This window comes from Nipponia nippon, unplaced genomic scaffold, assembly GCF_047370975.1.
Source record: "Nipponia nippon isolate SJK-2023a ecotype South Korea unplaced genomic scaffold, ASM4737097v1 scaffold_13, whole genome shotgun sequence".
NCBI lineage: Eukaryota > Metazoa > Chordata > Aves > Pelecaniformes > Threskiornithidae > Nipponia > Nipponia nippon.
In genome coordinates this window covers 372364-389888 of record NW_028262324.1, presented here as the reverse complement: position 1 = coordinate 389888, position 17525 = coordinate 372364, and the positions used below count along the sequence as shown (strand labels likewise).

At 43.8% G+C, this 17525-nt stretch overlaps 1 protein-coding gene across 10 annotated transcripts in view; it reads right to left on the bottom strand.

The window, feature by feature from the left end:
• The window catches only part of PHF20 (PHD finger protein 20), a 73450-nt gene extending 58072 nt beyond the window's left edge, over positions 1 to 15378 (bottom strand). For 4 of the 10 annotated variants that reach the window (XM_087749748.1, XM_087749755.1, XM_087749756.1 and 1 more), the window contains exons 1-6: positions 15253 to 15378; positions 12763 to 12809; positions 11269 to 11316; positions 7783 to 7837; positions 5979 to 6107; positions 1283 to 1397 (exon numbers count right to left, since the gene is read on the bottom strand). In XM_087749748.1, the coding sequence (XP_087605874.1) occupies positions 1283 to 1365 (83 nt within the window). In that variant the 5' untranslated portion in view covers positions 1366 to 1397; positions 5979 to 6107; positions 7783 to 7837; ... (1 more) ...; positions 12763 to 12809; positions 15253 to 15378. The remainder of the gene's footprint in view (positions 1 to 1282; positions 1398 to 5978; positions 6108 to 7782; positions 7838 to 11268; positions 11317 to 12762; positions 12810 to 15252) is intronic. The other 6 variants (XM_087749751.1, XM_087749749.1, XM_087749750.1 and 3 more) reach the window with 6 other exon arrangements.
• Positions 15379 to 17525: the final 2147 nt, after the last annotated feature.

Sequence of the window (17525 nt, the reverse complement as noted above, 5' to 3'; positions counted from 1 at the left end):
ACATCAGTTATTAGCCTTACTTGAACACAGTCTATACTAAACCGCATCTTTAATAAGCCTACATTACAGAAAGGCTAAGAATCTCATTTTTGTAGGTGTAACTATTTTCTTGCGGTACAAATAAAGCTCAAGAATACAAAAGACGCATGCAGATTCAGACTGAAGTCCTACCTATGCAACTCTTGGTTACACAGGAAAGCCAACACAACATGCAAGTATGATTTAATGTTTGTACTTCATGTTCTTTCCATGAAGAGCTATGTTTACTCATTTTCACAATTCCAATCCCCTTGTACCTGGAAAGCAGAGAAATACTCTACATGCAACCAAGATGTTCTGGAACAAGTCCCCTGTGTCTAAAGCAGCGCTCCATCCTTCTGGGATGTCCAGATGGTTTTCAACACTGCGACTTCTGCACACTTAACCTGCCAGCAGGTTACAGAGCCTAAAGAACAGGTCATGTCTAACCCACATAGACTCTTAAACAAAAGTCAACTATAGCTGACTTCAGGAGAGAGGAGATATCTTAAGGAACTAGCAAAACAAAATTAATTCCTGTATTTAAGTCGTCTTTGTCTCCAGCAATTTTCTTGTATGCCTCATTCACTAAGCATTATTAAATGCTAATTTTTGAGCTGACTTCCTAAAACAAACAGACTTAGAAGACTCAAAGTTAGCCCAAGTAAGTTTTAGGCCCTTTTTCCCCTTCCTGCTGCAGTGGTTAGTCAAAAAAAGTGTTCTTCCTCACAACTGAAGTCTGCAAGACAGGTTCCAGAGCAGACTTCTTAGTGTGGAATGCATTTCCCCACCCAGTTCTTTTAATTGTAAAGCTGACCACCCTCACATGAGCACAGGTCATAACAATTTCAATCAGATTTTAAAGCCTATGAATTCACTACAGCAATGGGAAAGGAAGTAGTGAGGAACTACCTTGGGTATTCCGTACAGCAAAGGATTTATCTCTTCATAATGTCTGCTCTGCAATCTGTGTATAACACAGAATTTAAAATATGAATTCAGGAGTACCCGAGTCTGAAGTCCCACTAGATTTATGCGTAGTCCTATTTCCCAGACACAGATAGCACCAGTACACTTCTTTTTAAGGGCCAGCACAACATACCAGCATCTATCGCCCATTTCAACCACTGGTATATAAACTTTTATAAATTAACTACTTTCCTACAAACCAACAACCAGGACTCTAAATACTGTACCAATACAAAATGTTTAAGATATTAAAGACTTAGAGTTAATATAATATGAATGGTTTTAAAAAAAATACCAGTTTTTTAATCTGTCACGGGCTTCCAACTGGGCTCCCACCTCAAAGTTGATCCCTCTTCTATTCGGAGGATGTTTTGTCATTTTGTAATATCAACACTGCTGATTTTATTCCCCTGAAAAATGCAATTAAATATCAATCACTAATCAAGACATACACAAAATAAGCTTATGCACCATAATCCCCAAAAGCTAGATGTTAAGGGACCTCTATTTTTTGTTTGCAGAAAGTAGTGGGGGCAATTATCTCTTAAACAAAGGTTCCCAAGTGACAGTGTGCAGAATCATTCCAAAAATGTGTTCAAAATGGTAGCTACTGGACCATGAAAGGCTGAAGCTCAACCTTTGTCCATCGGTCCAAGTTCCAGGTCAATTAAGAACTTTGCAACCCAATGTTTATTCACAACTGGGATAGAAGTTTCATGATATTCTCTCCCCCCTCCCGGTTTTGATGAAAACAAGGAATCCAGTAAACAGGAAGTAGGCAAAAACAAACAGAATAACAATCTTGCAACAGCTACCATGTTAAGTGAAACACTCAAGAACACTATGTCACCTCATCACCACAAATGCAACAGAGTTCAAAGACATTAGAAATATGTAATTTCTTTAACCAATTTTAGAAGACTATCTATGCTGCTTGCATACTTGCATTGCTTTCTTCCCACTTCTCCACCATTTTAACCAGAAAATAAAGAGTCTTCATTAAGACATGTTTCCAACAGATAATATAAAGGTTTAAGAACTCTTGCGCAAGTAGTTTCTCTCAAGGTACATTTAGTGGAAAGCCTGATCAGGAGCTATTTTTCCCAAGTTTTTGTGAGTCATTTCCCACAATTATAGATAGAAATTATGATCCAAGCTCACAAGATCCAAAAATACAAGTAAGTTTTATTGAATACTGTCCTCCTTAGAGTAAGGCTGTATCTTGAAGATTCAATTAAAGATGTATAAAATGGATATGAGTTAAATCAAAAAACCTTCTAGTGTCACACTACAAGAATAGTATCAACTGAGCTGCACCTATAAAAGGATTAACATTATTTTATGAAGAACTACTCTAAGTTCAAGTGTGGTTCAGAAATCAAAGATTTTAGGAAAGTCAAAGCTTCTATTGCAGAGAAAAGCTACTCCATCAACACACTTTTTAAACCAGGCCATTTTCCAAGGGCTGGCCATGGAGGCACCCCCAACCACCTCAAGTATCATAACCACATTGCAAAGAAACTTCTCTACCAGAAGATGATTTGCTGTCTTCCTCTAAAGCACTGCTTTTAGACTTATCTTCACTAATGTTAAAGCAGCCTGCAATGGTATGGGAAAAAAATACGTTATTGCCTGTAAGCTCAATTCACAACACAGTGATTCACACCAAAAGAAAAAAATATTTTAGCCACCTAGGAACCGAGAAACATTGCAAGTTACTTTTCTAGAATATCTGATACCAAACTGTGAGTTTGCCCAGCATGGACCTGAATCAGTCCAGGATGACTGTCTTTAACATGGCTAGAGCTTGGGGGGGGGGGGGGGTTGGTGGATTTACCTACCACCTCCATAACTTTCAATTGAGAAAGGAGAGGCGGAAGGAAATTAACGAAAAGTTAGGAAACTTGGGGTTTTATGTTCTGATGAAAAAGAAACATTAAGAATTAAGAAAAAAAAAACACAACTGGAAATCCAAGAAGCAAGTTCAAAGCTACATTGTCTTTTTTAAACAGTTTATCCACCCACACCTCAAACATCCACTATTTTCTCTGCAGATTTACATCAATAAAATACCACTTTCTCACACTAGCAATAGAATTCCATGCCTCCAAATGTGGAGCAGACACATATTTTGCTTAATACCTGTAGAAGAAATTACAGCTGTAAGATGACTCTCGTCCCAGTAAACTTATTTTTCTTTTCACTAAGTAGGGACACACAAAGACAACATACTCTTAAAAGTACTAGAAGTACATTATTGAAGCTCTCTGCAGTGGTCCCCTTCAGTAATAGCTGCAATCCTGAAGAATGGGAGTCATTTCAGCTCACCTACACAAGGCTGGAAGAGGAACATACATACCTCCTCACTTCAGTAACAGGATCTCATACAATAGGGCTTCTATAAATCAACATCACTTTTGGTGAGGAAGGCCTTACCTTTCAGTCAAATATTAAAAACCTACTAGCGTCACAACTAAAAGGAAATCGGAAAAAACAGCAGAAGGCATTTAATCATATTTACAGAGGCTGCAGATTCTGTGAAAAATCTGCACTCAGTCCACTTTACAGCTAGAGTCAGCTGAACACCAGCATCTGTCAGAGCACACACATACTCCACCTCAGTGACTCAGCCAGCGTGTTACAAGGCAGCTGATCAGAAAGTTGAAAGAGATGAGAAATTGTATGGGTAAAAGTCTCAATTCACTGCCTCCTCCCCCAAAGTCTTCCTTCCTCTCCCCTCCCAAGTTATGAAACTTGGGCTGCTTTGGGTTCTCTCTCACATCCCGCAACTGGATTTCACTTGATCCAGCAGTCCCTATGCTCAGCATGCCTTGCAAAGCAGGCTTTTTCATTTGCAGCTAATTCCAGGAACAGCTTCCTCAAGCAGATACATACTTGGTAGAACATCACACAAGACAAATTATTCAATAGAGGATCTCAACAATTTTACCCTCAAACATACAGCCTTAGAGCAAGGCTGAAACCATGCAATATGACCTTCACTGGGAGCCATCACATAGCTTTTCACAAACAAGGCCAACAGGCAACACTAAAGCCCACCCACATTTCACCAGCATGACGGTGACCATATGGAGAACTTTGTTTCTCAGGAAGAAAGCACTGAGCGCAGGGGCCTGCCTCTGCTTTGAGATTTTATGTTTCAGCCTCTGCCCTCTCCTGCAAGGACTACTTAAAAAACCTTGAACTACATCAAAACAGTCTGTTAACAAACAACCCCAGACTAAGCAGACACAGTCACAGCTACAACTCGGAAATAACACTTCACCAGAATATCTCTTCTAAAATTTTCTTCATCAGAAAATGAATTTGTACCAACTTGGTAACTAAACCAAGACACGAGCAGGCTTTTCACTTTGGTAACTCTGGGCATCCATTTTTCTCAAGTGTTCAAGACCACGATTAAAACAAGGGGTAGTTACTAGGCCTACCACCAAAGCTGTACAGCTTTTCTCCAAAAATTCCTATTCCACTATGAGGATTAGACTTGTTTCAGGAACAAATACTACAGGATTTAGACAAGTCACTACTTCCAACAGAAAATATTTCTAAAGCTACATCACTGAAAGTACATATATCTGTTCTTTTAAAGGGAGAGCCTTTTACTCCCCATAAAAGTCACCATGAGGCAATGTAAAGACTATTCAACTATTCAAATCCTTACAGGTAGCAAGCAGGAAGGCACATTTATATCAGGGCAACGCAGAGGAGAATACACTTACATTAATACTGATCCCTTGAGGGATCATGATTTCTGTCTTTTAAAACAAGCTTTCTGCTCTGCTAGCAGTGCAGGTCCTGTATACCCACACTGGTAGTTGTTCTTAGTGTCTTCAGTTTTAAGCTCTCTCAGTGCTGAGCCCTAAACCTGGCACATTACTAAGTTCCAACAGAAGAGGGTTTCTCTGGCAACTGGAGAAATCTTTTGTCTTATCATGTAGAGCAAAACCAAGCAGTTACGGCAAACTTGCTCTTTCACTAACAACAGCCTATATTGTTTTCTCTCTGGAAACTGCAGAACCACTGCAGCCTTTTTCAAAACCTCACCTACCTTTGCAAACCCTGTTTTCCAAATCACTGGTAAGTACGATTAAACCATTTCCTACGTACTATCACACCAAAAACCCTGCCTTTGAATCAGTCCCACTTCCAAACTTAGTACTGTCTCAATTCAGGACTTCATAAGCAGCTCAGAAGAAAGGCAATTCACTCGCACAATTCAGCCTCTTAACTCCTTCTTTCTTTAGCGTATCTGTGCCAAACTCAGGGATTTCCCCCTTGCCCCCTATCAGAGCACAATAGAAAAAAAATAAAAAAGGAACTCCATGAAAAAACATAGTTTTCTGGCTTGATAAAGGAGCACGGTAAACTTTGACAGTTTGCATAAATATAAATTTTCAATGCAAAGTAGTATTAAGTTTTATTCTGGATGGTAAGCTTGCTGTCCAATTCCCACAAGGCATTCTACATCACTGGTGATTCAGTAGGACTACATGGTAGGTAGGACAGACAGTGGGTTAATAAAAAGCACTGGCAAAACCAGGGAGTAAAAGCAACTAGCAAGAGATTGTCCTGTGTTCGTTGGAGATGCAGTGCAGGTGTAACTGAACTGGGATACTAAAGGCAGCCCCAAGATTTGAAATGTAGTTCCCACATAAGCAACAAGACACAAGCTTGTTTTGTTTCCTTCGTCTATAGCAGTATCAGCAGTTTCTATGCCAAAACAGATTTACAGTCAATTCCACAAAGCCTAAGCTGACTCTGCCATTCACTCCAGCACCAGACAGCGTTCCAAAACTGCTATCATATCTACATGCCCATTTTGAAACAGCCAAGCACTAAGTCCAATCCCATTTTGCACATAAGGTTTTTATTGCTCTACAACAGTTAGTTTTGACCTTTTACTAATACCATCTGCATACATGATACCAAGCCTCGCATCTTCATCAGTGGTAAAACAATGAAAGCCTCACCCAGTTCACCCCCTACAATACGCATGCCCCCATCAGGAATGGTCAATCCAGAGAAGTCCATGGTCCCCACCACAATCGGAAGACCTTGCAAGTGGATGACCACAGCCATGCTGTGCTGAAACCACACACCTGCAGATGAGAAAAGGTAATGGCTATATCAGACTGCAGAACAGTATTTACAGACACCATTTATATTATACAATCCTAATGGCATCTTATGAAGACTAAGTACAAGTCTCACAAACATTTAAACACTGCTTTTAAAAACTGTTTTGGTGCTGACTTGGGAAGCTGATTACAACAAACTTTTATTGCCTGCAGACAACAAAAGTCTGCTACCAGGTTTTGCCTACCGCAGTGGGGCTATTATGCGGTATGCTTCACTGTATTTTACCCTACATATAAAAACAGAAAAAAAAAACCACACCTGTTAAAGTATTAACCCAGAAACAGTTTCTGTACTAGCTATTCATCTAAGGATCCCTATCCTCCTGCCTCATGTTTTGCTTATGCATACCATTTCATAGCAAAATGAGCGAGTTTGAGGACACAAACGTTAAGTTTCAGAAGATGACCTTGGCACTGGTATTTCAGAACACAATGCTTCAGATCTTCAGTCAAGTTTGGTTGGTTGGTTTTTTTTAACGCAACAGGAGCAGAAACAGGAAAGATTCAAACTGGACATGAAGACCACTAGACATTTCAACAAATTCCAAGGAATACTGTATCACCTCCCTTTTTCTATCCAAAAGACACATTTCAAACAAGACATTGGACTACATGCAGTTCTTATTTGCACCGTGTAGGATTCTCAACTAGATCTTCATCAGTATTCACTTCTTGCTTTAAAAGTTTCCTGGATTCAATCAACAACTACACAGGCAAACTCTTTGACTGAGCAACACAACACTGAAATTGGATCCTGAACTGATACCTACAAGTTCCATAACAACAATACTGTACAGCTAATTTCTCAACACTGAAAAATTCCCACAGAGCATAAGACTTAGTGGTTTATTTCAGCCTCCTATTTTTCCTCTAGTTTATACAAGCAGACTAACAAAACTGACAGCAGTGAAAATCTACATTTGCTCTCCTCTTCAGGCAGAAACGAAGACTCCTCAAAGTACTCTGTGACAGAAGTAAAAAGTTGTCAGCGAACATAAGTTACCCTCCCTAGATCAAGATCCTCACACTCTCCCTAAGGTTAGAGGACATCACGAATGTCATTTTCATCCTCTCAACAACATCCCATGTTACTGTGCTGTCAATTCAAACTGGTGAAGAGACTGGGACAGACCAACATGGAAGTAGAAATTATGAACATGGGCAATTCAACAGAACAGAAAAAATATTTTTCTATAATAAAACCTATTTGAATTACCAAGTGCAATTAAAGAAATAAATACTCATTACTGAAAAGAATTCTTTTCAGTCATTTGATCATCTCTCATTTAGCTGTTCTAGTTTCCCCTTTTTTCCTGTAACACACTAAAGGTAAGAGACAAACACTCTTAAACACTGAACAAGCAAAAAGATTTGGGAAAAGGGTTCCAGTTACATGAAATAAAGCAGGTTTTTCCTAAATAAAGTAACATTCAAGAAAATCTACTTTAATGAAACTGCCATTTTTTTCCTCCAACGGAAAACATGCAGTCTTTGTTTTAATATTTCTCTAAATCTTTATACTCTTATCTACAGTGCCTCTGCAAGAATTAAGAAAAACCTGAATTTTAAAGCAAAACTTGAAAAACTTAAAGAAGAGATACAATTAACAAAACCAAGGATCCATGCTTATACTCACCAAGAAGAAACTCGTTGCTTATACGGCTGCAAACATTCCGAACACTGCTGTACAACTATAGGGAAGGAAAAACATAAGTCATGTGAATTCTGAGACTAAAAGTAGTTTAGAGTTCCAAAAAATATTTTCTCTACAGCCAACAATATCCCAATCATAGAGTAACACTTCTAGAACGTTAATTTAATCTGAAAGTATTTCAATACAGAGGGTCAGCAGGATGCTGTGATCTAAATTAGAGAGAAACTTAAGAGATCCACACAGACACACAAATACTCCCTCTGCATATCCACATCAAATTTCTCCATCATTTATTTATCCTTTGCCAAACAGAAGCCACCAGTAACTTTATCGTTATTTCTACTTTGGTGCACCAGATATTTCAGAATAACCCCGTTAACTAATCAAGCGGACAGTGTAATTACCAAACCTTGTATATGCAAGTAACTCAAAATTCAAGGTACTGTCTGCAGACATTTGAAGACTAGATCACCAACATGCTAAATCCACCCTATGGGCCAAGTTGCACTTAAAGGAAATTATAGCCTATGGTCAGTTTTATCTTGTACATTGAGAATTATGATTCTAAGCAAAATGACAGGGTAAAGATCCAGCACAGATTATAATAATGAGTTCACCATCTCTTCCAATGGATTGCTAAGTATGAAAACAAGAGTTCCTACTGTTGGATGTCCCTGCTCTCCTTTATCTCATTTGCCCCCCCCCCTTTTTTTTTTGCTTTCCCTTTCTCTATTATTCCAAGCTGCAGAAATTCTTAACTGCTCTCCCACTTCATCTAACACATCTAACTGCTACTTGGCAGATAAGACTTTTAAGCAAATGTATCTGAAACATTCAAAGATACTTAAACACACCAATCTGACCCAAATCTAACACCCTCTTTTCCTCCCAGGAGTTTAATGAGAACTACTACTGAGAAACCCCCACAAATATCACTGCATCAATTATACTCCTACCGCCCAAGCAATCTTAAACTTTGAGGACAGTACCTAAAAATTCTGAAATACCGAGTATGAGAAGTATGACCAGGATTCGCACAACTGAAGTCATCACTTCAGATGTAACATATAATTCCTACTCATACTGGTGGATCTCTGCTGCAATACCATGGTGGTTAAACTTTAACAAGTCATCTTTCAGTACAGGTTATTTTAAAAAAACAACCAAAATCCTAGGTCAGATACAAGCCTTTAACAAGCTCAAATTACAGATATACTCTTATTTAACAAGCACGGTGGTGTGTTTTAACCCCAGTCGGCAACTGAGCATCACGCAGCCGGTCGCTCCCTGCCCCTCCCCACCCAGTGGGATGAGGCAGATAATTGGGGAAAAAAACTAAAACCCATGGGTTGAGATAAAGACAGTTTAATAGGACAGCAGAGGAAGAAGAAATAATAATAACGATAAAAGAATATACAAAGCAAGTGATACACGACACAATTGCTCACCACCCCCTGACTGATGCCCAGCCTGTTCCCGAGCAGCAATCCCTTCCCCCCCGGCCAACTCGCCCCAGTTATATACTGAGCATGACGTCATATGGTATGGAATAACCCTGCGGCCAGTCTGGGTCAGCTCTCCTGGCTGTGCCCCCTCCCAGCTTCTTGTGCGCCACGCAGAGCATGGGAAGCTGAAAAGTCCTTGACTGGTGTAAGCACTACTTAGCAACAACTAAAACATCAGTGTGTTATCAACATTATTCTCATACTAAATCCAAAACACAGCGCTATACCAGCTACTAAGAAGAAAACTAACTCTATCCCAGCCAAAACCAGGACACATGACTTTTCAAGATACATCATGGTAAGACTGATGCTTTCTGGATATCTAAAAATATTTTTTAAACTATCCAGAGAAACAGGAAAAAAACCCAACCTTCTTGCATTTAGAAATAATTCCAACTGTCATGAAAAAAAGCAGCCTAACGAATCAAGGAAAAAAAGAATTACATGAAACACTTCTTTCACTGAAAAAGCTTGTAGCAACTTAAGACTATAAACATCTCTATGGTCTTAGATCTTCTTAGTTAAGAAAGAATAAATTTAGCATGAAGGATATTTTAAGGTGCAAATTAATATATATCAGACTGCAAGAATTCTTTCAAGGAAATTAAGAGTTCAAATGTTTAACAACTAAAAGACCTGCAGACGGCTCAAGCAAGCTGCGTTGTTTCTTATGGAAGCACAATCTCCAAATCATGAGAATTCACCACATCAATCCATGCATGTATAGCCACATGAACAAACACAAACCAAGATGACCAAATGCAGCCCTCTCCTGTCAACGAAGACATCTTCAGTTGGATAAACTACATTCATCACATGGCAGAGGGATCTGCCTTTTGGTCATAAGAGAAATAAACTAAAAGAGTTTCTCCAGAACAGTTTCTTCATCCACAAATCCAGTTCATGTCAATACATGCAAGTCTTCTCCAGACTGGAGGAGGAGTGGCAGAAACAAGCTGCAGACATGTGAATTGTTCCGAGAAGCCTAATCTATAGCTTGCAGATTGGGCACCCCAATGCAATCTCTCCTGTTTTTCTACCTGAACTGAAGCTGTATAAAACCACCTCATGCTGCTGAATGCACTGAGTGTAACTGTCCTCAAAAAGATACTTTTGCCCTGCCTAATGGGTACCTATGGGCTCACAGTGCCTTTGTCAAATAAAAATGAAATCAGGAAAAGGAAAAAAGTAGACTGATTCTCATTGCCATTCTATACTCCCTCAGAAGCAAAAGCAACAAAAAACCCACAGAACTCCTTGGACAAACTCACTTACAGTGGGACTATATTTAAATATTTGGTTTAGGGTGGTGTTGCAGCAGCCTAAGGTTGAACCTATTGAACAACCCTGGACAAGGTGCTAACTGTCGGAGAGTGGCCTTGCACAACAGATGAGGAAAGGAACCACAGGTGGGATCAAAACCTCATATGACAATTTCACCATTTTGCAAAGACAACAGGTTTCTTCTTAAAAGAACATACCTTTAAGAGATGGGCAGGGTCCGAGAACATGACTTCCATTTGCCTACGAATTGTCTGCTTGGTTACACCACCTAGATTACTGAGTCTAATATCATTTTGCACTCAATGCCAATGTTTTAAAGTCAGTACAAACATTTAAGCATTAAGTGGCTCTGAAGTATTACCATGTACATCCCTTCTGAAAGCAACACCTTGGTATTCTAGAGAAGTCCACATTTGAGATAGAAATTTAACACTTAAGAATATGTGTTGGTCAGTAAGCTGCCCAATTAATTCCTCAGTTTTAACCAGATGTCCTGCCCCTGGCTTTGAGGTTGCTCTGGGTGTTCCAGCAGCACACTATACACTTACAGGGGATTGCTGAACCTAAAATTTTTCTTATCAGTGAGCACCAATATGTATTTCAGCTATCAGAGGAAAAGATAATGACCAAAAATGGAAGGAGCCAGTAGGAAAGCACAAAAATGATCTGGTAACAATACCTGCAGCAGTAACTGGACTTGGGCTTCTGACTCTTAGAAGAAGTCTACCTGTGAACACATTCATAAAAAAATTGAGAAACATTTTTCACAGATAATTTATAGCACCTGCAATATTGGCCACTGAAAATCCCATAGGGCACTATTTCCAACCAGTCAATGCATAGCATTCTGACACTTAGACATGGCATTCTCAGTTTCATTATTCAATTGCTTCCCGACTGGACAGGACCAAATCTACCCTACTTCTTGATAAAGAAGAAGGTATTTTCATGACAGTCAAATAAAGGGAAATCTTGCAAGTTACACTGCCATGAGCTTTGATGAAAAATTATGTCTTCATTTAAGATAATGCATTAAGCAGACAAATCATCTGTTTATGTGCCACACTGTAAGAAGGATTTGACTCCCCCGTTTTATTACAAGAAGGAAAGAAAGGGGTGCACTTCAAGGCTGCTTGTAGACTTGTCCCCCAGTTTAGAGATGAAAGGACAGCAGGAAAAACAAAACAAAAAAGCAGTGCATTTTTTGCAAGACTGATGACGGCAATACTGAGAAGACAGAGCTGAAATTTAGGCGAAGGAGTGATATACATACAGGGGATCACATAACAAAAAAAGCCATTAGCAACCTGCATTATAGTGAAGAAGCAATTAAAGCCTGGTATACTCACAACCTCTGCTATGATAACAGAAACCTTTAAGCTTTAAGACTAACTAAAAACCCTAACTCTTAAACTCTATCAATGGCACTATCTTTGTGCCATCAGGTTTAGGCTAAGGATGCTCAGTTCTACACCTGGGAGTACTAGACGTGTTCAAGATAGTTTCCTGACTCAAGCACTCTGTGGAACAGGAGGATATTCTCCATTTCCTTGGGAAAGAAGTGTTGAGTATAAGTAGCAGAAAAAGAAGTCTGTTTTGAAACTAGTATTTTAACATCGGCAACAAGATCAGGAAAGCTCTTTGGTGCTCACTTCATACTGGGGAAAAAAAAAAAAAAACCAAAACCAAACCACCCCACACCAAGCAGTAGAGCTTCCCCTCTTTCTTTCAATACAGGCTACCTAGAAGACACAGATGGAGACAGTTATCTCTCTTTTTAACCGATTTCATAAACCTACCTGAAACAGCGCTCCTACCTGAAGGGAAAGGGGGGGGGGAAGGCAGACTGCAGCTGGCTATACTGAAACAAGGCTGGCCGAAAGTACTCAAGCCCAGTAAAACCACACAAAGACATGTCAACAAACTAACAAGCCTCAAAAAGAAGTAATTATATTCCAGCATGCATTATCTTCTGCCACACACATCTGCAGTCAGTCAGCATGGACACATTACACACCCGTATGCGCATGATCACTTAAGTCTGGTGCTTGCATCCACAAAAAAAACTGAAAAGTCACCAGTTCCAAAAGGTTTTTGGAAATATATAGGCCACGTAGCTATTGGCATTTTGACAGCAAGGACAAACCAAGAGCTCCACATCACTATTTCTTACCTGAAAGAAGTCTTTTCCTACAGGAAGGACAAGAAGTCAAAATAAACCTGTAGGCAAGCAAGGAACAGAAGTATGAAGATGATAAGGAAAAAACTGAAGCAAAAAAGAGTAGACTTGTTCAACTGTTGAACGAACTTACACAAGACTTCTTATGAGAACTTCACAAAACTTCTCAATATGATGCACCGTTAAGTCCAAAGTATATGCAACTTTTTTTTTTCTTTAACTTAAAAAAAACACTGCACCCACACAATTAGGCAACCATCAAGAATGCAGTTTAAATACTGATGACAACCACTTGCAGGGCTGAACAATAAATCCTCCCCCTCGTGTACATTCTTTAGCTCAGCTCACAACACTGTTGCACAAGTGCTCACATCTGCGCAGGACAGTGCCATATGGGCAGAAATGAGGAGACAAGTGGTAGGACAGCTTTCCTACAACAACAGTGTCAGCTCCTGTCAAGGTCTAACAAATTACAGCCACAGACAATACCTAGCTTCTAGAGATACAGTTATAAATAAAATATGCAGTTACAGAGAATTCCTCATCCCCTACAATTAAATTGGGGATTGCACCCTCCTTTCCTGACCAAGGGGGAGAATTCAGGTCAATATCATTGCCTAGGTTATGCAGGAACTACAAGAGCAAAAGAAAACGCTTCAGAGAACTTATCCAATTAAAGGTAAGAATTAATTACATGCTTCTTACATTTCAGTCAAGACAGCACTGTTATGAGCAATTACTATTCTAGCCTCATTCCCAATTTGACCTTAATTACTCACTCTGTATTGCAGGCAAGCAGATTTTACTCTCAGACTGTTCAAGTAAAATTTTATTTCCATTCAGGAGACATCAACAAAGTTATCAGCAAGATTATAAACTGAACTCTTCCACAAGCTGACTTAGGTCAAATAATGAGTATTCATCTAAGCCATCTTCAATTCCACAACTATTAAAAGAGTCACACAAAAATGAAAGAGAGACTTATACTATGAGTGATCTTCACTGCAAGTCTGCTCACTTGGCTTTTTTTGAAAACTGGTCCTGTGAAAGGATCCTTGCTCATTATAGAAAATTAAATGAACCCAGGTCAAAAGCACTTCTGCTACAGAGATGCTCAATTACAAGCTTCTGTACAGATACCTACAAAAGGTTACTTCAAGTCATTAGCACTGTACTTAACATTTGGTTTCATTCTCCTACTGCATACAATACCAAATTCTGTACCCAGAAACAGGACATTTACTTTATCCAGCTTGGGCTCATCAACATTCAAATATCCCTCCTGATATATTTTCAAGCATTTAGGCTAGAAACAATAGACTGGGATCGCAGAAACATCGCTGGTACCAAGAAGATTTTCAATAAGTAAAGGAAATATAACTGTTTCCCAAAATTTTACTGACAACCTGCTTCGATTAACCAAGCCCTGCTATGGCTACTGTTTGCACGTGCGTGCCAAGCCAACTGGTGCAATAATCCACGTCAGTGGCAATAAGCCACATCTGAACCTAGGTCTGTCAGGAGAAAGAACATGGTGTCTCCCAATTCCATCTATTAAGCAGCTACGACATGAAGCAGCTTTCAGGTTAGTGCCAGGACCCGCCGTTATTTCTGTTCCTTAAAGACATTTTGAAGGGGCAAGGGACATAGAAGTGCCCCAGACTTCAGGGGACGCAGAAAGGCCAGCAGCCCCCAGCCGACGGCATCGCCTACGGCCCCGGCCGAGCACCCTGCGGGGCAGGGACCTGCCCCACGCGAGGTTCCTCCCCGCGTCGTCTCCCGGGGCCGGGCGAGGAGCAGCCGCCGGCGCCCCGCGGACCCCCAGGACGAGCCCCGCCGGCACCGGCCCCGGCCCCGCGCCGCTTCCTCCCGCGCCCAAGGGCCGAGGCGCCGACAACGGGACCGCGCCGCCACGCCCGCCGGGCGCGCAACTCCCGCCGCTCCCCCGCACCTCGCGGCCCGCGCGGCAACGCTTCCGGCCTGCGCGACCCCCACACCGCCGCGGCGCCACCCGCCGAGCCCCGCCGTTCGGACCCGGCCCGGGCCCGGGCGTGGGCCCCGGCTCCGCCGCAAGGTCACTCGGCCGCCCCTGCCGCCGGCCGGGCCCTCGGCACCGGCGCTCGGCCCGCACATACTCACCTGCCCGCGCCGGCCGCGCAGCTCCGCGAGCCGCCGAGCGCGGGCGGAGGCGCGGCGGGAGGGAGGGAGCGAGGGGGCGGGCGAGGGCGGGGGCCGGGCCGCGGCCCGGGCCCTCCGGCCTCAGCGCGCCAGGCCGCGGCGAGGCGGAAGCGGCCCCCGCTCGGCGCCCCGGGCCCGCAGCGCGGGAGGCGCCGCCCGGCCCGGCCCGGCCCGGCCCTTTGTGCGCGGGGACGCGTGCCAGCCGCGCCGCGCCCGGCCTCCCTCCCCTCGCCTCGCCTCGCCGCGGGCCCGCAGCGCGGGGCAGGGCAGGCGGCCCGGCCCGCCCGGGCGCCGCCGCACTCTTACCGAGGGATCTGTACGGGAAAAAGGGTTAGAACGGAGCCGAACCGCCCTGGGCCCCGCTCCGCGCCGAGCCCAGCGCCACCGACCGCGCAGCGCCACAAAATGGCCGCCCCGATGCGGCGGCGCCGCCAGGGAGGGGCGGGGCCCCGGGAGGGGCGGGGCCGGGAAGCCCCTCCCTCCCGCGGCTGGGGCACGTGGGCGGCGGGTGCGCTCTCTCCGCGTGGCGGCGGCGGTCGCGCGCGCTGGGGCGCGAGGCGGGGCGCGGTGCCGGGCGGCGACGCGGGAGCGCTGAGGGGGCGGCGAGGGGCCCGGGCGGGCGGGGAGCGGTCCCGGCACCCCCACGGGAACGGCACCCTCCCACGGAGCCCCCCGCCTCCCGCCGCCTCTGAGGGAAGGCCCCGTGCGCCTCCCGCGGCTGCAGCTTCTCACGCCGGGCCCTGGCGGCACTCAGGGAAAACCCCGCGGGTGCTCGGTCCTGCGCGCCGCAGGCGGCGGGACGCCTGCTGCCCCACGCGGGGCAGCGTGCCTGGGAACGCCCCCAGCGCAGGGTCAGGCGGAGCACTCTGCGGGCAGGAGCGTGAGGTGCTTCAGGGTGGCGGGGCTCCGTACAAGGGTGAAATGCAGGCAAGGAAAAGCAGTCCGACACCTTTGGCCCGCCGCGAAGCGGGATGGCCAGGCTGTGGGCGCCCTTCCTGCACGCCAGCCCTCTGACCGTCCCGGCAGCCGTCTGCCGGAGTCCGTCCCTGTCGTCGATGTCCTGGGAAGCCCAGACCTGGACCCAGCTCTTCCGGCGAGGCCTTACCAGTGCCAAGCGGAGGGGGATCGTTAACCACCCTCAGCCTGCTGGCTGCCGTTTGGTAGAGCCAAAGAACTGGATGTTTTTCTGTAGATACAGAATTGTACAGGGGTAAATCAATTTTTTTTTTTTTTTTTTTTTAGTTTTCTGCTAGGTTAAAGCCAGACCCAGACTGACATGGAACAGCAAAAATTTTGCAGGCTTAAGTTCTTAATGTCTAATGCTACAGTGTTTGTCACTGTGGGTGGATAACCTCTTCTGGTTCAGGTGGTTTTCCTGGGATAATCCATCATTTTCTGCTCAGAGGCCACAGACAAGTGGATGATTGTTGGCTGCTGGGTTTTGGGATCAAAAGAGTAACTGCTGTGGCCGAGGTGTCTGCAGAAGCACGGGTAGGGCTGTGGGTGCTGCCAGGCTCCAGAGGAGGGCACAGCACGGCCTGGAGTCCAAGTGCTTTTCTCTCCTGTCCTCCTCCTCCCGAAGAGCCACAGGAACTGCTGTCACTGCACAGATCCAGCTCCCCTGACATCAGCCCAGTGCCATGAACAGCACAGGGCCCGGAGAGCACAAAGGATGGTTTAAAGCAGAGTGGTCCCCATTGCTTGTACAGCAACTCATATGTTAATGGCAGAGCCTGTGAGCTGTGTGCTGGGCATCTGTGGAAGCAGAGTGGCTTGCTAAAAATACCACAACAGGAAAAAAAATGTGGCAGAAAATGTAGTTATCAGTTTGGATTTATTTTTTAACCTGGAAATCTCACATGGGGTTTTAACATTGCAGGTTTCTAGAAGAAAGAGAAAAAAATGCAGAAAGAATTAAAATAGAAACCAGCTAAAAACATAGCTCCAAAGTTTTGAGGGACGTAGATACTTTTTTTTTTTTTTCTTTTTTTTTTTTTTTTACCAAAATGTCAGCATAGTGTTTGTGTCTTGGGGTTTTTTTGAGAGCACTATATTTCATTCAGGAGTTTTCATAATTAAAAAAAAAAAAACCAAACCACGGAATCTTAGCACATCTGCCATGAGATGGCACATGTCAGAAACCACTTCCTTCTCCACAGAAATGGGTCTTTGGTTTTGAGCTGTGGGAAATAATCCTTTGTTCTGCTGTTCCCACCGAGAGCACACAGCTTTTGGCAGTCCAGGGCTGTGTCTATGCCAATTTGTGATCTGTTTCTCCTTGTGCACTGTCCAGGACTCCAGCTTCAGTATCCGATGTCAGCAGCCATGGTTAACATTATTGGAAACCCTTGGATGTTAGACATACCTGCCTGTTTTGGCTGACCACGGAGCGGCAGCCCTTCCCCAGGAACGGTGCTCCTCCTGTGCTGGCAGCCACCAGAAACGCCAGGGCTGCCTCTGCCTGTGCTTGGCCATGTCTCAGACAGATCCCGCACCCCTCCAAGAGTTTCTGCTTGGCTCAGCTGGGATCCAGTGTTTCCCCACACATCAAGAAAACCAATAAATACACTTGTGGACAA